Below are 18,570 nucleotides of genomic sequence, written 5' to 3'. Positions count from 1 at the left end.
CGCCTGCGCTGTTCTCATGGCTCAGGCCGCCCCGGCCCTTGCAGCTCCGCTGCACACTTCAGAATTGCCGCCCCTCCCCGGCGCAGACGGCCTGATACCTTTTATGCACGTTCACCTAGTATTCACTATTGTCCGACTCCAACTAACGCGTGATTAGGATGATGGGACAACTTGACCATGAAAGGATGGCAGGGCTGTGTCCCTGCAAATTCGGGGAGCCAAAGGATCCCAGTTTGAAAAGGAATTACTTTTCCATGTGCACGATCGACGTGGACCAGTACGTTTTGATCTCTCATATTCCCCCAGCATCCTCGACCGACACCGTCTAACATGTGATTCAGGGCCAGGGTCAAGACCCAGAAGTATTGGTCCGAACAAGTATGCCCTTGCGGGCCGATGCGGGTGCAATTCAATCCGTACGGCTCACCAAAGTGTGGCCCGGCGCCGACGACGGCTGGCCAATCTGGCCAGCAGGAAGCTGCGTCTCCTCATGCTCGCCGAGCAGACTCTCTTATGATTGAACACCTGATGTATGAAATCGTTTGAGGGACTCGGCTTCGGCTGGCGGGCTTCGAAAATGGGCAGGACAGTTGGGAAAGCCCAGAGTGGTTTAGGTCATCCTATCTCGGGTTGAAGTCTATGATCTCGTTGCAGAAAATTTTCGTAGAAACAAAAAAAAAAATCTCTTTTCGCCACCTCGTAATCATATTGCATCGAAGTGGAAATATTGACTTGCCCCTAGCCGATGTTGTGTGTAAGGGAGGTGGAAGGTCGGGATAAAAGGGAAAGAGTGCTACAAGATGACGAAGAGGGGCGGCAGTCCTGGCGACGCAGCCGCCCGAGAAGACGAACCGGGTTGCGTTGGGTTATTCGGCGGCGCCGTGACTTTCATCCCAAGGCTGCAGGCTCTGATCGGACCCCCACCGGCGGGCGCTCGTGAGGCCACGGCGAGGCAGAAATGATTACCAAGACAGTCTGAACAGCTGCTGGAGCAGTGTTGGGGCGCAGCAAAGTTGGGGGATCGTCGTTGTAGGCAACATCGACCAGGATCCCTGGAACTCGGGAGCGGGTCTCACGTTGAGTCGGCGTGCAGGGCACTAAAAAAAAAAGAAAGAAAGAAAGAAAGAGACGTGGCTTGAGTGTTGCCTTCTCCTTCGTTCCCGAACCTGGGCTGTCGGTCTACCGTAGTAGGCGTACGGGCTCGCTTAGCCCTGCAATGGTGGGGAGGGTCAGCGAGGCTGTGCCGTTGGTGACCACCACCAACACAGATTCGACCCTACTTCCGCTTCTGTTCGGCTCAACGATAAGAATATTGATGCGGCACGTCATTCGCGGCCCGCGCCGCGCAGATGTTGACTCAGTCCATGTCTGCGTGGTCGGAAGCCGGAGGTGATGTGAGAGCTGCACTAGCGGATTGCTACGCTACCCCCAAGTGCCGTAGGGCTTAGCGCGGCTGAGGCAACCCATGATCTGAAGCCTTGATCCTGTGGTTCAAACCCTTTGTTTTTTTTTCATTGGGTGGGTGGGAAGGGAGGGGCGTGTGGGTACATACGTATTGCCTGTTCAGCCGCACATGAATCGCCATGCTGAAGAAGAGTAGCTGAAAATGAGGACGCCGCAGCGGCAAGCCCGGAGCATCGCATCTTTTCAACGTCGCAAAAGAACCTGGCAAGTGCTGCTAAGCCACTGGAACAGCCATGTGAGTGGGGCTCTCAGCTGCCTTCTGGTCTCCGATCGAATCCCACGGGAACATTGAATGATTTCAGCGTCCACGAGACCTCGTTGGGGCAGGGTATTGCTTAGGACCGGCTATATCATTGGACAAGTTACCTGTGCGGTGGAGTGCTGACCTAGCTGAAGGAGGCTCAATAGGAGGCCTTGGTGCAGTTAGGGGGGCTTCCTGTCTGCAAATGAGAGTCTGTCTGATACTCCGAGGGTTGCATCGTGTTCGGTCGCGCCGGAAGCTTGGTGCTGTATTCTTTGGCTTAGCTGTGTAGCCTGTTTCGTTTACCATGAGCATTTTCCAAAAAGAAAAAGAATAAGATTGTTAGCGTTGGCACTAAGGTACAGGCGAACGTAGCTGCCTCTTTTTAGGCTGACACAGTTGGAACTTCTCAAGCGTTTGATATAAAAAACCACGGTGATCAGCATAAGCTCACATGGAACCGTGGTGTACTTGTCTTTGGAGCAACACCGCATCTTCTTGTATCTATCTTTCTTGTAAACCTCATCTCATCCCCTCCCCCGACAATGGCAGGCGATTCTGTAAAGACCATCATCTTCGACATTGGCGATGTGCTTTGCAGCTGGGTCCCACCAAAGACACTTGGCATCAGCCCAAAGCTCTTCAAAGAGTTCCGCGACTCGCATACGTGGTATGACTACGACTGTGGCAAGATCAGCGAGGATGAGTGCTTCGCGAGATTGGCGGCTCAAGGCGGCGTTTCCACCACCGACGTGGCGGCGGCGTTTGAGTTGGCCAGGAACTCGCTGGTGCAGAATGACGGCGTGGTCACAGCAATCCGAGGCTTGAGGGCGGCGCACCCTCACCTACGCGTTTATGCCATGTCCAACATCTCTCGACCCGACTGGGAAATGCTCCGCCGGAAGCCGTTTGGTTGGGATATCTTCGACTGCATTTTCACGTCTTGTGAGACTGGGATGCGCAAGCCCGAGCTTCGCTTTTACCGCCACGTGCTCAGCGAGACGGGGACGTCGCCTGCCGAGTCCGTCTTTGTGGACGACAAGCCGGACAACATCGTGGCCGCCCATTCGCTCGGCTTCCGGGAAGCCATCCTTTTCGATGACGCAGCCAATGTGCGAAGGCAACTCTTGAACTTGCTCGAGGATCCGGCCCAGAGAGGGCGAGCGTGGATAAGCGGACATGCCAAGGAGCAGTGCTCGGAGACGGACCGGGGGGACTGCATCGACGATAATTTTGCACAGCTGCTTGCCTACGAGGCAATGGGGGACGGGTGAGCAGTCAGGAAAGATGTCTCCATTCCGGCCAAGGTTGCTGACTACGAGATTGTAGAAGTCTTCTGAACCACAGGCCCTTCGACCGGACGTGGAACTACTTTGCAGGTCAGTGAAACTCCAGCTGCCGACGTGGATAGGGGACTGACTGGGAGAAGCACCGCTCGGAATGCCCCAAAAGATATGTGATGACGTGGACACGACGTCGTACGCGTTCAAGGTGCTGCAGCTCGACAACAAGATGGCCCACTCGATCATGGATGAGATGATGTCAGCGGAGCAGAGAACAGCGGACGGGATCGTCAAGGTGAGGGCAGCCAGCCAGCAATGACCGAGAAGGTGCTGAACAGCGGTGCGCAGGTGTACTTCGACAAGACGAACAGCCGGACAGATGCTGCCGTGTGCATCAACGTCGTGCGGCTGCATTACAAGTTCGGGCGCGGCAATGAGCCCGGACTCCAGGCGACAAAGGCCTGGATCCAGGACGTGCTTTTCTTCCGGGGGTACATGAACGGGACGCGGTACTACCCGCAGCCAGAGGTGTATCTCTACTTCTTCGCCCGGCTGCTGGTGGAGAACCGGAACTCGGACTTGTTCCGCAGCACGGCGGCGCTGCTGCGGGAACGGCTCATGGAGCGCATCAACAGCCCGGCCGACTCGCTGGGGCTGGCGATGCGGGTGTTGGCGTGCCACTACATGGGCATCCGGGATGAGATGGACCTGAAGCGGCTGCTCACGAGACAGCAGGAGGACGGTTCGTTCGGGCTGGGATGGCTGTGCTCGTACGGAAAGACCCAGGTCAAAGTGGGCAGCCGAGTGCTCACGACGGCACTGGCGGTCGCGGCGGTCGAGGCATTGACGGGCAGTGGTGTCAAGGCGGCGCAGCAAGGCGGCACACGCGCCCCGATGCAGTATGGCCACGGTGTAGCAGTGCCCGCGTCGGCCTGATCAACCCCTAGTCCACGTCCTGCGCAAATGTGAAGTCATGCGCCCCCTTCAGATACTCGTGCCCGTCCCCCACCCATTCCACAGCCGGCTCCAGCCCGCCCCACTCGATCTTCCCTCTCGAGCCCTCCTCCAATTTGATCTTCAGCTTGCTTCTCCACCACCTCGCAAAATGGATTGTGACCAGCATAACCCTCGGCACATCCGTCAGGTTGGGCATCCCCGCATGCCACAGCCTGAAGTCCCGGATCACCAACGCCCCCTTGGGCAAGCACGTCCTCACCGGCGGCCGGACTCTCCTCCTCTCCTCGACCTGCAGCCCCATCAACCAACAGTCAGCATCTCGGCGTGCCCGGGCAGAGAAAGGGGGGAGTTTGGAAAAACACTCGCCATCCTCCCGTCAATCACATCCACGCAGTCCCGACCCTCGGCCATGGCCACCAGATGGCTGCCCAGCCACACCTCGGTCGCCCCGTTCTGCAGCCCAACCTCGTCCAAGCACACGTTGACGCAATACCCAAAGGCAAACTGCGTCGGATAGCCGCCGAACTCCAGATCGACATGCACCGGCTGCCGGCCCTCGGCGCGCGCCGCCGTGTTCGCCGAGTAGAAGCGCAGCACGGGGCGGGGCCCGAGGACGCACTCGGTGAGCTGGGTGGCGAAGGAATTGGCGATGACGTCGGCGTACACGAGCGAGGGCGTCGTCGGCGGCTCCTGCTGGATGTTGCCCGTCGCGGCGCCGAAGTTGCGGTGCACGCCGGCCGGTTGCCCGAGGAGCTGCGCGGCGTCGCGCTGCATGCGCTCGTTGAGCGCGGAGAGGTGGGCGGGCGAGACGGCGTTGGCGAGGGCGACGAGGCCGTCCGAGTGGAGGGCGTGGAGCGCGCGTTGGATGGTGTGGGTGCTGAGGGTGCGGGTGGAGAGTTCGGCGGGGGAGAGGGTCAGGATGACGGGGCCGTCGGGGCCGCTGGGGCGCTGGCCTGGTGTTTCGGCGGCCATTGTCATCGGACGATCGAGTGATAGGATTGTTCTCTGCTTTGCTTCAGCCCAGTCCAGATATATGTACTCGGTCCAAAGGTGGGGATGGACGGGCTTATCGGTAATGTCGGACCACCGCTTTGCCCTCAACTCCGGCTTTAGGTTTACCTCTCCTTGCGTGTCGGATCATGCAGCTTTGCAACGCACCCCCTCTAGTAATCCACTCAACGACTGCAAGATTCTGGAAACAATACCGATGACCCTCCTCCTCCATACCATGTGGTTATTCTCGAGGCTCGTTTGGCAAATTCGGGAGCGTTAAGCCAAAGTAGCTCGAGACGGCATGCGAATGATCCTACGATATTAGATCCGTAATGCGTTCAGCTTGCAATACTGCTCCGACTTACTATGGCAGGCCAGCTCAGCCACATGGAAAGGAAACAAGATGTCCAAACAGGTACACTAGAAGACTAGAGGCGCTGGCTCAGGAAAGAAACGAAAACCGTGCACGATAGCTCTACTTGTTGTCTGCAACATCTTTATCAACGTTGCACTCTTCCCCCGGCACTCGCAATGACTTAGAGGATCATCGTTTCCCATCGCCAAGTTAGAAGTGACAAATCACATTGTTTACCTGCAGCCGAGAAAGATCCGGCGACGATGAGCCCAGGAGATACATTAGATGAGAGAAAGCGGGTTAAAACTCCCTGATGCAAATGAAGAAGGAAAAGAGGTTCGGCCCTCAGTCGTTCCTCTGCGGTTTCACAAGGTTCCTTCAGGTGTGGGTAGCAACCAGGAGGCCCGATTTCCGGATGCGGTTGGAGCATTCATTGGCACGCGCAGCTAAGTGAGAAAAGCGAGGGCTTCCACCAACCAGGACAGCAGGAGACATGGTGCGAGGTGTGAAGATGCTTTCCTTACTCTGGCGCGGAATGGCAAGTGAAACGCAGCATGTTGGCATCCTTACTTGAGCCTGGGATACCCAGGGATGAGAGTGCGGAGAAGCGTGCAAGCCGGGAACACGTACCTAGCAACCCTACAAAACACCGAGCTGTTTCGTGCTGAGCCATCTCGTCGGAAAGGCGCCTTTTCCCGACGAGCCATGAAAAGAAGCGCGGCCAAAACTGTGTATATTGCGCGATCCAGCGCAAGCGTCAAGCCTAAAAGTAAAGGTGGTGTTGCTCCTCACTTGGCACTCACGAGAGGGCAGCCCTCTCCTGTGCTGCCCATCTTAGTGCGCATTCCAAAAGCGCGCACCAAAACTTACCTTATATGCGTGGACCAGGCTCATAAATGGGGCGAGCCTCGCGCGGCCATGAAGCCTCTCCTATGCCCTCAGCGCGGTTGCGCACTTGCCATCAGCGAGCCTCGTTGCCAACGGCCGACGGGAGAATGTCGCTCTGCCGCAACCGCCTGGAGGGCTTTGGGCCACACTCACCAACTCATCCACACCTACCAACAAGCTGTTTCCTCGATACCATTGTCATTCCACTACCAACATGGGCGTTTGTGCTTTTCCTTCTCGCGCTCCTCCCTCAGCGGATGAATCCGAAGCGTCACCGACGTGCATCCTCGATTCTCAAACCAACCAAGCCGATAGAGAACGAGCGCCCCCCATGTGTGGACGTCGAACTGGTGCCGCGGCCAGCAACCCACACGCGTCTCTTCACAGCCCTCTACTATGTCACAGTAGCCACCATGGTTGCCATGGTATCCGTCGAGATAGCCCTGCTGTCAAACAAGGACGTCGGCATCGGCCTGGTGCCTTTCAGCTATGTGGGACTCATTGCGGTGTTGGCGAATAGACTGCAATGGAAGACGAGGGGCGCGCGTGCGGCAAACGTGGGCTTCTGGATGCTGCTGGGAATCGCCTTGACATTGAAGGTGGCAGCGGCAGTCATCGAGAGCGACAGAGCAGCCGAAGGCGGGGGTGAGAAATCGAGGACATATCCGGGCGACGATGGGATCGTTGTCGTTAGCGTCATGGCGGGATCGTCGTTCGCTCTGGCGGTGCTGGAGTTCGCCGGCTGGACTGGGCTTGAGCGAACGGCATGAGGGAGGGGCTGCTGTTGTTTGAGATACCCGAGTTCAATGGAACAAGCAATGCGTGATGAAGTGTCCTTGAATGTATGTACGAGAACGAGGAGAGTCAGAGGCGAGTCAGAGGCAGCCCAGATCCTTGCGTCGATCGCGGGCGGCGGGCGGCCACAGGCGGCAGAACCAGGGCCGCCCAAAAAAGTTCCGCGGAGCGCCCACTGCAGCTGCCCGTCGCAACAACTGCTCGAGACCAGAACTTCCGTCAAGATGGGAAAGCGCAAAGTCGGTGCGCTCGAGAAGGTCGAGGCCGATTTGTACGTCCAGCCCTCCAGCCTACATTGTCTCCCGCTGACCACCCTGCAGGGCCAACCTACAGTACAAAGTTCGCCGCGATCCAAGGTACCCGTGTCTCCGCCGCACCAGGCTCGCAACACGCTGACGAGCCCCTAGCTCCTATGAAGATGATTTCCGCCGCCAGTACAACCAATACGAGGTCTTTCGCGATGTTTTCATGCAAGATCCAACCTCGCGCGACGAGAATGGGCTGGTGTCTTTGCGCGACCACGTCGACTTCGTCTCGCACTGCGCCGATTGCTACCCCAAACTGACCGCTGCCCTTCCGGATGACCTGATCAACCTCCTCACTACACATCACGCTGTTCTGGAGGCCGAGCTGCGCGACAAGCTTGTTGGGAGTCTGGTGCTCCTCCGGAACAGAGATGTGATTGACTCTCCACGGTAAGCCATCGCTGAGCGCACCCCGCCTTGCGAGCCGCTGGCTGATGTGTGAACAGCCTACTCAACACTCTCTTTCCCATCCTCGTCTCCACTCCCAGTAAGACCTTCCGCAGTCTGCTCTTCTCCAAGATCCTCTCCGACCTTCGCTCGTCCAACGCGAAAACCACAAACCATCGTCTGAACAGGACTATGCAGACGGTCCTTTTCAACCTTCTCACATCCGACCGCACCTCTCCGAAGGGCTTGTGGGCCGTGAAGATCACGCGCGAGCTGTGGAAAAGGCAAATTTGGACAGACGCCAAGACTGTCGAGATCATGAAGGAGGCTGCTTTGTCGGAAAACGAGAAAGTCATCATCGGCGGCGTTCGCTTCTTCCTGGGAGGCGACAAGGAGCGCGAGGAGGCGGCAGAGGATGAGAGCAGTGACGAGGAGATTGACATGGGGAAGCTGAAGCATCAGGCCGGAATCAACAAGAAGACGAAGAAGAAGGAAAAGGAACTCAAAAAGGCCGCCGCCATGGTGAAGAAGGCATGTTCAATGCCCTGCGGCTCGACTATACTCGAGACTAACAATGTCTACAGAAAGAGCGCAAGAAGAAGTCTCCTCACCCGCTCAACTTTTCGGCTCTGCACCTTTTACACGACCCGCAAGGTTTCGCCGAGGCACTGTTCAACAGACATCTTCAGAATTCAAAGTCGAAGCTGAACCTTGAGCAAAAGCTTCATGTTCTTAACCTTGTCTCTCGTCTTGTGGGGCTGCATCAGTTGTTCGTCATCAGCCTCTACTCCTATTTCCTGAAGTACGCTCCCTAAATTTTGTCCTTTGATCGGCTGCAGCTGACCTTTGCCAGATTTCTCACCCCAAAGCAACCTTCGGTCACGTCATTCCTCGCTGCCCTTGCTCAAGCCACTCATTCATTAGTCCCGCCCGATGTCCTGGAGCCTCTTGTCACCAAGATTGCGAATGAATTTGTCTCCGAGGCGGCAGCAGCTGAGGTTGCCTCGGCCGGCCTCAACGCCATTCGCGAAATTTGCGTGCGCCAACCTCTCGCAATGAACGACACTCTACTGCAAGATTTGGTCATGTATCGCAAGAGCAAGGACAAGGGCGTTATGATGGCAGCCAAGGGTCTTCTTAGCTTGTACAGAGAAGTCGGTGCGGAAATGCTGAAGAAGCGAGACCGTGGCAAGGAAGCTGCCATGGGCTTGCGGACTGGTGACCGTAAGGAGAGGCGCTACGGTGAAGTTGACGTTGGGGGAGGCTTCGAAGGGCTTGAGCTTCTTGAAAAGTGGAGGGAAGAGGAGCGACGAAAGAAGCGGGTGGAGCAGGGGCTGGATCCAGATGGTCCTGACGATGGGAATGGGGCTGAGGAGGAAGACTGGGACAACTGGGACGTCGAGTCAGATTCGGACAGCGACGACTCGGGTGGCTGGATCAACGTCGAGCAGGATGGCGAGGACATCGAAATCAGCGACAGCGAGGACGAGAAGCCACCCGCAAAGAAGGCAAAGAAGGAAACGGGTGGCGACGAGAGTGCGGAGAAGACGGAGAAGGACCCAGAGGCCGAGGCGAAGGCTGCAAAGGAGAAGGAGGAGGCGGCCTGGAAGCTCGCTACAACGCGCATCTTGACGCCGGCTGACCTGCAGAAGCTCCAGGAGCTGCGGTTACAAGCTCAAGTCAACTCTCATCTCCCGGCACATCGTCGCGCCAATGCAGCAGCGAAGAGCTCCGACGATCCGCTGACGGCAGAGGAAATCGAAGGCCTCGCCATGCTGTCGCATCGCAAGACGAAGGAGGAGAAAGTTGCGAGGGCTAGAGAGGACAAGCCGGACAGGCACCAGTCGACTACGGCCAAGCGCAAGGAAAAGAAGGTTGCAGAGGGCAAGAGCACGACGAACAAGGAAAAGGCACGGCAGAAGAACTTCATGATGACGCTTGGCAAGGCCAAGTCGAAGAACAAGCGCAGCCTGACAGACGTGCGGAAAAGTCTCAAGGGACATCTCGACCGGCAAAAGCGCGGCGGCAAGCGGGGCAACTATTCATCATGATCGGCAGGGCCTTGGGAAAGTGGGTAGGGAGTTGAAGTAGTAGTTCATCAATGTTAATGTTGATACCCTTCCGGGTGGGGCCGTGTGCGGAACAGAGGGCGGCGTCAGCAGGCTGTGATTGGCTGGCTGCATCTGAGATATGCGGAGACACGGACTGGCCCGCGCAGGGGAATTCGTCATGACGCAACTGGTGCTCCAGACTTGACACAGAACGCACCCCATGTGAAGGCTGACGTTGACTGTCATCAGCAATGCACGCCGGCGAACGCGTGGATGGACACAGGGCTGTGCAAGCGTTTGAGACCGAAGTGGGCTTAGCCTGCGCTCGTATATACCTAGCCTGTGGCTGCTGTCCCTGCCTGGGGAAATAACCTACTATTTCCATCCCAACCTTCGCAATCTTATCACAACCACACGGCTGGATATGGCATCACGACTCAAGGACGCCTTTGCCAGGGCATCGCCCTTCTCGCGATCCAAGCCCAAGGCCACGGTCGCCGAGACGGCCGCCACGCCAGCCAACATCAGCTCCGACGCAACCTTCTCCGCAGCCCACTCCAGGGCGGGCTTCATCGCCGACGAACCCTCCGCGGCGGCGGCGTCTCGGACCGCGAGCTCGGCAACCACAAGCCCCCGCAGCAGCTCCTCCTACACCACCGCCACGAGCACCACCAACACATCCTCCTCTGCCGCCGCCGCCACGGTGCGGGAGCCGGTGGTCGTCGACCGGGAGGCCGAGCCAGAGCCAGAGCCAGAGCCAGAGCCAGAACCAGAACCAGAACCAGAACCAGAACCAGAAGCGCCGCCGCCGCTGCCCCTCCACAGCCGCTACAAGCTGCACGTCACGGCCGGGCCGTCGTACGACCCGGCGTCGCACGCCACCGTCCGCGTCAACACGCCGCACACGGTGCTCGTCGCCAACGAGCACCTCACCGCGCGCGTCGCCGTGCGCATCCGCGACTTCTCCGGCCTGCCCGCCGCCTGCCCGGCGTCGTCGCCGTACTTTTCCGCGCCCCAGCACGCCCGCGACCGCTACAGCATCTCGTTTTCGTTCGTGCCCAAGCGCGACCTGTCCGGCGCCGATGCCGTGTGGGGCCCCGACTGCGCGAGGCCGGTGAGGGATCGGCTGCCTCCCGGGTTCAATGCGGCGGTCGGGATTGTGAAGAGGTTTGTTGATCCGAGTATTGAGGTGGATGCGTATGCGGATGAGCCGTGGGTGTATGCGCCGGCGTTGAGTTGCTGGTTCGTGTTGAGGGTGGGGGAGAAGGCGGGAGGAGGAGGAGGAGGAGGCGGAGGAGGCGGGGGAGCGGGAGGCGGGGAGCGGGAGGTGGTGGACGTGCCGCCGCCGCAGAGGACGGAGGAGCTGGACGAGGGCGAGGTGGTCAAGAAGGGGGCGGGGGTGTTGGAGGAGGGCGCGGACGGGGACGGGCAGCGCGTGCGGGAGGCGTGGGGGTGCCCGCCCGAGGCGGCCAAGAGGAGGAAGTGGTTTGTCAACGAGAAGCGGAGGGAGGGCGTAGTGTTCGAGAAGGGCAGGCTGTACCAGGCGGATTTCTTCAATCCCTATCTGGACTTTGACAGTAAGTGCATGCGGGGGCTGGACGCTTCCTCACTCTTCCCAGCTTTCGCTACGCGACTGGGATTTTTGTTCTTCTTTTCTAGTTGCATGCGCATTAGAGGGCGTGGGTGAGTGGAGTTTGATGCTGACGGATCATGCAGAATTCGCGCTGAAGCTACCAGGGTTCTCGCTCGGGGTGCTCAAGTACATTGACGAGAAGACGCACCAGCTCCGGTGGGTTTTCAAGAACAAGGTCACCGGTGAAGTATACTTTTGTGTTATTTTTAACCTGCTTTTTGGCGAAGAGCTAGAGGAAGCACTACGGGCGGAGAGAGCCGCGGAGCAGGAGCTCGATTGACGAGGCGTTGCATCGCCGGACGAGACTAGAGAAGAAATACCGATGATACCCTTTTTTGTCGTACTCTGCGTTGCCTCGGGAAGGACTAAAAAGAGACAAAGGAGGATGACCGCCGATCCTTTTTTTGCGCCCCCACCCGGGCAGACAGTAGTTAGGACAGATGCATTTTTGGTAAACGGGTCTCTGCTTACCCGGCCGATCGCAGGCCTCAATAGGGTATGCAGAAGCCCGGAAGAGCAAGGTTTCACAGGGGCCAACTGCGCACGCGATCCACATCAGGCGACAATGGTCTTCGGCGTGACGAATGAGAAACGCAGGGCAAACAATGACATCAGAAGAACAACCCAAAAGAGCCAGCACTGATTCAGGCCAAGAACTGCAATAGCTGCCTCGCGTAGACAATCTCCATTTCTTACTCCCCCAACGCTGCGGAATAGCCAACAGCCCAACATCTAACAGTAGCCAACCGCTCCCCATGTCCATGCCCCGATTCCACCTTGGCCGCAGGAACTCTTTTTAGAGCCAAGCTGTGTGGGGCTGCCGACGCAAATAGCGGCTCAGGTGTGCCAGCCCTTTGACTGTATTTGGAACCCCCCCAGCAGCACGAGCCTCTCGTCTCACCAACTCGTCCCCACGCTCTTCCCCGTCGATCGAGCAAACTCCATCGCACCCGGCGGTCCGGTGCAAAGAAAGAGGCCTTTGCAGCAATCCATGCCATGCTTACGGCGCCGACCCCATGGAACGGTGGAATTCTGACTCCGCTGGCAAACAAGGAAAAAGGGTCGGGATCATCTCCGCATCCGCGCGGGCTTATGATGTGGCAGGGCATTGGCGAGCTTCGGGTGGCACTGGCAACTTTTGCGAGCTCTAGTGTGTTTTCGGGGAGAGGTCTTGGTTTCTTGACTACTTCGCGTGGCGGCGGGTTCATGGTCCATGCATTCGTTACTGCGTGCAGTAGCTCGACAATGTGGATTATCGCAGAAGGCTTAGCGGTGGGGGGGGGTTCTCCAACCATTGGATGGTCGTATCGGAGAGCAAGTGGCTCCCAATTATCGCCCGTGATCGGGGATACATCTCGATCTACCATCGGGACGACGGCCGTTAGCATCGAATTGATGAGAGTCCCGCCTGGTGAGAAATTTGAAAGACGAGACTGATGATTGAAGAAATGGGTATAGAGCCATAGACGAAGAACGGAAGTAAGATCATGGTCGTCGCCAACTCACATCTAGAGTTCAAGGTGTTCTCAAAGAACCAAACAGGCCGATCTTCTAAACCGCCACGGCGTGGCCGTGAGACTGATATCTCGGTGATTGCATTCCAGCAAGACCTCCCGTGCTCGCCTTCAGTCCCCTTCCAGCCGCCAGTCGAGCTCCGGCTCGTAGAACTTCCGCATGCTCTTCGTCACCGACCTATTCCCGCTCCGCACCGTCTGCGTCCCATACTCGATCCCCTCCATCTCCCCATCCTCTTCCGCCCCCGACTCCCCCGCACCGCCCTGCATCATCCTGCCCGCCAACTTGCCCGCAAACGCCTCGTCCACATGGCCCCTCACATCGACCAGCCTCACGCCCCTGAGGTCGGCCAGCGGCTCCAGGACGAACTGCCACTGGCGGGCGACGGCGTCGTTCTTCTCGGGCAAGAACTCCCAGAAGACGGTGTGGGTGAAGCTGGGGAAGCCGGCGTAGCGGAAGGAGCCGGCGACGAGCTCGACGCGCAGCTCGCGGAGGCAGCAGCACGTTGCCGAGCCGCGCGGGGCGGCGGCGCCCGACAGGCGGTCGACGAGCTCGCGCAGCCAGGCCCGCACGCGGCGGAACGGCTCCGGGCGCGCGAGGTCCTCCTCGATGCGCAGGCTGAGCGTGCGCATGCGCCGCAGCGCCGCGCCCGAGATGCCCGCCGTCTTGAGCGTGTTGATGGGCAGCCCGCGCGCGTGCGGCGTGTTCAGCGCGCTCAGCCCGCCCTCGCCCGCCGCCGCCGCTCCCCCCTCGCCGCGGTCCGCCGTGGGGGACGAGATGGCGTCGCCGTCGTCGTCCTGCTCCTCCTCCCCGTCGTGGGTGCCTGCTGCTGCTGCTGCTGCCGGCGGCGGGGGAGGAGGGGTGAAGGCCCACACGCGCTCGCGGCTCGTCAGCGTGAAGTGGAAGGCGTTGCCGCCGTACAGGGCGTCGGCACCCTCGTCGTGCAGCTGGCGGCAGGTGCGCAGCAGGGCGGTCCAGATGCCGATGCTGGCCCAGACGCCGGGGATGTGCACGGCGTGCGAGGCCACGGGGGCGTTTGTGGCCGGATGCTTGCGGGTCAGAGGGTGGAAGGTGATGTCGTGTGCGTGGGGGAGGAGGTAAGAGTAAATCAAAAGGCGGATCTCCGAGGGGAGGCGGAGGAGGGGCGATTGGCGCTGGTCGGTGTAAGGGTGGGTGGTGAGGAGGAGGCCTTCATCTTTCTGTTGTTGACAGTTGTTTGCCAACAGTGCTCCGGAACAGGCGGCAGCAACGGCGGCGGCGCGGTTTTTGGAGTGGATCTTTTGCCTTGTTGCTGGGCGCCGTTGCTGCCTCGCCAGCAGGCCGGATTTCGGGAGCGGAGTGGGGGAGGACATCAACGGAGTTACATGCCAGGCGCGTCATCAACGCATGCAGCAGCACCGCATCCAAGCTGCGCGTTCGGAGGGGAGAGGATAGAGGACAGATCAGAGGCGCGGTCGAATTTCCGTGTTCGTGGTGGTGGTGGTGGGAGGGTTAATGGGTGCAACGCAGAGGTTGAAGATTGGTGGGGGAGCAGCGCGGGGCGAGGCTAGATGATGTGTGACGGGCTGGATGAGGTCGGGGCACAGAGGCTACGGTGCGGCGGGGAGGCGAATGTTTTTTGAGCACCGGCAGAGGGTGCTTGCAAATCCTGCGGCTTGACGCCACGGCGCGGACGCCAATCAAGGGTGGTGTGGAGAGGGTGGTTGCAAGGCCGGGGCGCCGCAGCGTCGGGCACGCGCGCCGTCGCCATCAAGCCAACAACACCATCGACGCCGCCGACCCCCGGCTGGTCGGCAACGCGCGGCAGCCCGCGGCCGCCATCGAACAAAGCCGGATCGGGCAGGCAGCCCCCGCGTCGCACGTGGCCCCGCGCGCCGCCGGAGTGGCGCTCGACAGGAGGGAGCCAGGCCAGACAGGCCAGACAGGCCAGACAGGCCAGACAGGCCAGACGGGCCCTCGCACAGCCGCCCGCTGATGCACGCCGTGACTCCTCTCCAACCCGCCCCCGCGGCCCACCGCTGCCCAGCGCTGCTGCGAGCCATCGCCGACGCGCGCCATCGCCCCCAGCTGCACCCTGGCCGTGTGTTGTCTGTGTGGGCGCTGCCCCTGCCTCAGGTACGGCTGACGGCAGGGCGGGCAGGGCGGGTCTTGCACCACCAGCCTCGATGCATGCGCCGCGCTGCACGCGAGGCAGCAGCAGCGCAGCAGCAGCACGCACGACGGACGGTTCCCATGCAGTTGCTGCAGTCGCCGGTGCCGCCGCCCAGGTAACCGCTCTTCGTCATGGTCTGAGCCTGGCCCGCCTTGGCACCGGCCAGGCGACGCAGCCTTCTGCTCATCGCGCGGCAACGCTGCGTCAAGGATGCTCCAGGATGCGCGCTGCTCCAGGACGGAACCACGCTGGGATCGAAGATCGCGCCGGGCTGTGGCTGCTGTACCTGGCCCGTCGTTCCGCCTGCTCGGCGGTTGGCTCTGTGGCTCCCTCTGCCTTATCACCTAGCAACTACATGGCTAGCGGGTGCAGCGCGGAAGAGCCGGGGCGGACAGGGTGGACAGGGCATTGGCTGCAGACGACGGCGGTGGAGAATCATCAGCATCCCTCGCTGCCTCCCTGTTTCTGCCTAGAAGCCCGTGAAGCCTGCCCTCCTGCCCGTCGACGTCACAGGAGCGCTCTCCGCCATGGGGAGCCGTTGGGAACGGAGACATTGTGGTAGCGTTTCTGCGCCAACTGCCGTTAGTCGACCAGCAAACGCTTTTATGACGGAGCCATCAACAGCGGAATGCTAGCCAGCCACGCGAGCGCTTGCAATATCTCCGCAACCGTTGGCCGTTGGTCGCCGGATTGGCCTCCATCCAATGGTCTCGTGCTGACGCCAAAGTCCCTAGTGTAGGACCATGTACTGACCTCCAGGCTCGCCTGAACTGTTTCAGGATCCGGTAGTGTTCCGCTTACCTGGGCACTTTCTTTTTCCTCTCATTAGCTCTTACACAGCACTCTGGTGATCGGCCGGGGGCGGGAGGAGCAGGGAACCACTCCGTCGGGTTCGTTGCCGACGACGTGCGCTCATGGCCTTTGGGCAGGTGCTGCTGCATCCCATTCCCACTAGCAATCCGCAAGGGCTGATGCCGCCATCCGCAAAAAAATGCCACGGCTCCCATTGGCGGGTGCTCGCGGCCGTTCGACGCGCTGCTGATAACGAGGCCTGACGCCATTGATGGAATACTATCGACTTTTTGTAGCGAAGCGAAAAGGCAACCTCCCCAGACCGTCTTTCTTCACTACTGCTGTTGGCCCCCTCCGTCGTCACGCCCCTGTCCTGCACAGCCGGCCGTTCTCGTTCGGCAGCCCGTCGACGCTATCCACCGCCCACGCGTCGCTGCCGACGGCCGTCGCCGCCCAGAAGACGTCGTCCGGGTCGACCTGCTTCTTGATGCCGAGCAGGCGCTCGTAATTGGCCTCGCCGTAGAACGACTGCTTCCACCCGCTCTCCATGCGGTTGCTCTCGCCCAGGTAGCAGCCCGCGCCCGGGCTGACGTCGATCCAGCGCTGCATGGCGACGTCGTTGAACCAGGTGCGCCGCTCCATGATGTAGTCGCGGGTGCTGTTGTTCTGCCAGTTGACGCTCTGCAGCGCGTGCATCACCGTCTTGCGCCACGCCGGGTTGACGCTGTTCTCGGCGTTGCCCGCGTGCAGCCGGGGCGCCATGTTGAAGGCGATGATTGTGTTGCCCGCGTCCGACGACGCCCGGAGCGCGTCAAACGTCGCGTTGAGCGTGCTCTCGTCGTCCCACGCGCTGCGCGGGAACAGGCGCGACCCCGTCGCCACATGCGTCTTCTGCACCACCTCCAGCGGGAACTCGCCCTGCCACGCCTCGTAGAAGCTGTCGTAGTGCGTCGTGCGCGGCGCGAAGCCGATGCCCAGCGCCGCGAGGTCCGCGAACCACGGCGCGAGGATGGCCTGCGTCTGCTCGAGCGTCTTGTTCGGCGCGAAGAAGGGCTGCATCAGGAACTGCTTGACCCCGCCGCCCAGCTGGATGATGAACCAGTAGCTGTACGTCTGCTGCTCCTCCGCGTTTTCCGGGAAGTAGTCGAGGTAGGCGCGCACCCCCGCCCAGAACGTCTCGTTGCTGATGTTGGCCGACGTCCAGGAGAACTTGGACGCTGTGACCTGCATTTCCGGCCACGCCTTGACCGTCGTCGACGTCGCGATGCCGTAGGTTGCGCCGCCGCCGCCCTTGAGCGCCCAGAAGAGGTCCGGGTTCTCGCTGGCCGACGCGGTGACGAAGGTGCCGTTCGCCAGCACCACCTCCATCGAGAGGACATGATCGGCCGCCATGCCGTACAGAGAGCTGAGGGGCGAGTGTCCGCCGCCCTGGATGTAACCACCCATCACACCGACAGTCTTCGTCAGGTGTCAGCCTTTGGTACATACAAACGTCTGGACTGCAAGCACTTACCTGGCCCTCACCGCCAACCACCACCTTGCCCTCGGCGGCGGCAGCCTTGTAAACCTCCCAAGCGCGCACGCCAGCGCCGACCTTGAACGCCGGGCCCGAGTAGCCCGTGCCTTCGTCGACGTAGTTCTCCTCGTACGCGGTACCCTTGAGGTTCTTGGTCCAGACGGACAAGGCGCCGGCGCCGCCAGACTTGCCGGAGAAGTCGTGCCCGGTGTTCTTGATGACGAACCGGACGCCCGTCTCGCCGGCGAATTTGACGGCCGCCTGGATCTGCTTGACGGTGGTGGCCGCCACGGCGTACGCCGGGTAGCCGCCCAGCGTACAGTTCCCCGAGTTGATGCCGCCTTCGTATAGCGTCGGAGGCTGACACGTCAGGCCCTGGTAGACAGGGCTGAGCATCTCAATGGGGTCATCGTCACTGGACAAAAGACTTGTCAGTCACTTGACCTCCACATGGGAGAAACTAGCGTGCAAGCTCGCATGCAAGGAGGGGGCACCGCTTACTGGATGTACGAATTCGTCCAATTGGCAGTGATGGTGGCGCACGCCGCCTCGTCGTAATACGGTCCCTCGTAGCAGACGCTGGCGTGCGGCACGGACTTGATCAAGGCGCCGTCGAGAGTGTCGTTGAGGGCGGCCCACTGACTCTCGGACGGCCAAGCAGCGTCGCCGGGAAAGACCTTGCACGAGGCGTCGGCGGCGCGACGGGACGGGCCATGATCGAGGGCGCGGACGCTGTGCGATCCCACGCCGGCGTCTGCGAGCCGGATCTTCTCCCAGTCGAAGAGGTCAATGGTGGCGTGGACCGCAGGGCTGGCGGCAAGCAGCAGCACGCAGCCCAACTGGGAAAGACGAGGGCGCATCATGTAGGGGACTGGCGTGCGAGGATCCGATACGCGAGAGAAACAGCTCGTGCCTTGGGTACGATTTCGGCACGGCAGGGGTTAATGCTCCTACTTCCTGCACGTGGTGGCTGATCACAAAGGTAAACGAACGTCGGGTGGAAGCAAGAGAACGACACTGGCAGCAGCCGCAGGAGAAGGGAAAAAGAGACCAGAGCGCCCGGCACATTCGCAGCCTTATGACACTGTGTCCCTCACACTAGGAAGTGAGCGCAATTTGGATTGCCCAGGCCATGTTACCATATGAGGCGGATACTGCCGTGCCGCAAGAGCATGGCATCAGCGACGAAGGACTGCGCCGCGCTGGATAGACGGCATATCGGCTGGGCCTGGGTTTCTCCGGT

The 18,570-nt window shown here is 60.3% G+C and overlaps 7 protein-coding genes across 7 annotated transcripts; 4 read left to right on the top strand and 3 right to left on the bottom strand.

Annotated features, from left to right (window-relative positions):
- Positions 1 to 2,250: 2,250 nt before the first annotated feature.
- On the top strand, positions 2,251 to 3,924 carry BKCO1_5500059 (had-like protein; the record flags this gene model as incomplete). The annotated part of the gene is made up of 4 exons (XM_020277352.1): positions 2,251 to 2,975; positions 3,035 to 3,084; positions 3,135 to 3,283; positions 3,337 to 3,924. The coding sequence occupies 4 exons, from the start codon at positions 2,251 to 2,253 to the stop codon at positions 3,922 to 3,924; spliced, it is 1,512 nt and encodes a 503-aa protein (XP_020127111.1).
- A 7-nt stretch (positions 3,925 to 3,931) lies between these two features.
- BKCO1_5500058 (phytanoyl-dioxygenase family protein) lies at positions 3,932 to 4,923 on the bottom strand (the record flags this gene model as incomplete). The annotated part of the gene is made up of 2 exons (XM_020277351.1): positions 3,932 to 4,234; positions 4,306 to 4,923. 2 exons carry the CDS (start codon positions 4,921 to 4,923, stop codon positions 3,932 to 3,934), a joined length of 921 nt encoding a protein of 306 aa, XP_020127110.1.
- A 1,515-nt stretch (positions 4,924 to 6,438) lies between these two features.
- Positions 6,439 to 6,951, top strand: BKCO1_5500057 (tdt family transporter; the record flags this gene model as incomplete). The annotated part of the gene is made up of 1 exon (XM_020277350.1): positions 6,439 to 6,951. The coding sequence occupies one exon, from the start codon at positions 6,439 to 6,441 to the stop codon at positions 6,949 to 6,951; it is 513 nt and encodes a 170-aa protein (XP_020127107.1).
- A 249-nt stretch (positions 6,952 to 7,200) lies between these two features.
- Positions 7,201 to 9,719, top strand: BKCO1_5500056 (sda1 domain-containing protein; the record flags this gene model as incomplete). Its single annotated transcript, XM_020277349.1, has 6 exons — positions 7,201 to 7,247; positions 7,297 to 7,332; positions 7,384 to 7,671; positions 7,728 to 8,190; positions 8,253 to 8,470; positions 8,522 to 9,719. The coding sequence occupies 6 exons, from the start codon at positions 7,201 to 7,203 to the stop codon at positions 9,717 to 9,719; spliced, it is 2,250 nt and encodes a 749-aa protein (XP_020127106.1).
- A 424-nt stretch (positions 9,720 to 10,143) lies between these two features.
- On the top strand, positions 10,144 to 11,632 carry BKCO1_5500055 (polyketide synthase protein; the record flags this gene model as incomplete). Its single annotated transcript, XM_020277348.1, has 2 exons — positions 10,144 to 11,296; positions 11,436 to 11,632. The coding sequence occupies 2 exons, from the start codon at positions 10,144 to 10,146 to the stop codon at positions 11,630 to 11,632; spliced, it is 1,350 nt and encodes a 449-aa protein (XP_020127109.1).
- A 1,345-nt stretch (positions 11,633 to 12,977) lies between these two features.
- Positions 12,978 to 14,219, bottom strand: BKCO1_5500054 (alpha beta hydrolase fold protein; the record flags this gene model as incomplete). The annotated part of the gene is made up of 1 exon (XM_020277347.1): positions 12,978 to 14,219. One exon carries the CDS (start codon positions 14,217 to 14,219, stop codon positions 12,978 to 12,980), a length of 1,242 nt encoding a protein of 413 aa, XP_020127108.1.
- Positions 14,220 to 16,171: 1,952 nt separating this feature from the next.
- On the bottom strand, positions 16,172 to 18,187 carry BKCO1_5500053 (fad binding domain-containing protein; the record flags this gene model as incomplete). The annotated part of the gene is made up of 3 exons (XM_020277346.1): positions 16,172 to 17,269; positions 17,325 to 17,742; positions 17,829 to 18,187. 3 exons carry the CDS (start codon positions 18,185 to 18,187, stop codon positions 16,172 to 16,174), a joined length of 1,875 nt encoding a protein of 624 aa, XP_020127103.1.
- Between the last annotated feature and the right edge of the window lie 383 nt (positions 18,188 to 18,570).

The sequence above is a fragment of the Diplodia corticola genome (assembly GCF_001883845.1).
Source record: "Diplodia corticola strain CBS 112549 chromosome Unknown scaffold55, whole genome shotgun sequence".
NCBI lineage: Eukaryota > Fungi > Ascomycota > Dothideomycetes > Botryosphaeriales > Botryosphaeriaceae > Diplodia > Diplodia corticola.
The sequence above is the reverse complement of the archived record's forward strand: the minus strand, read 5'-3'. Positions and strand labels throughout refer to the sequence as shown.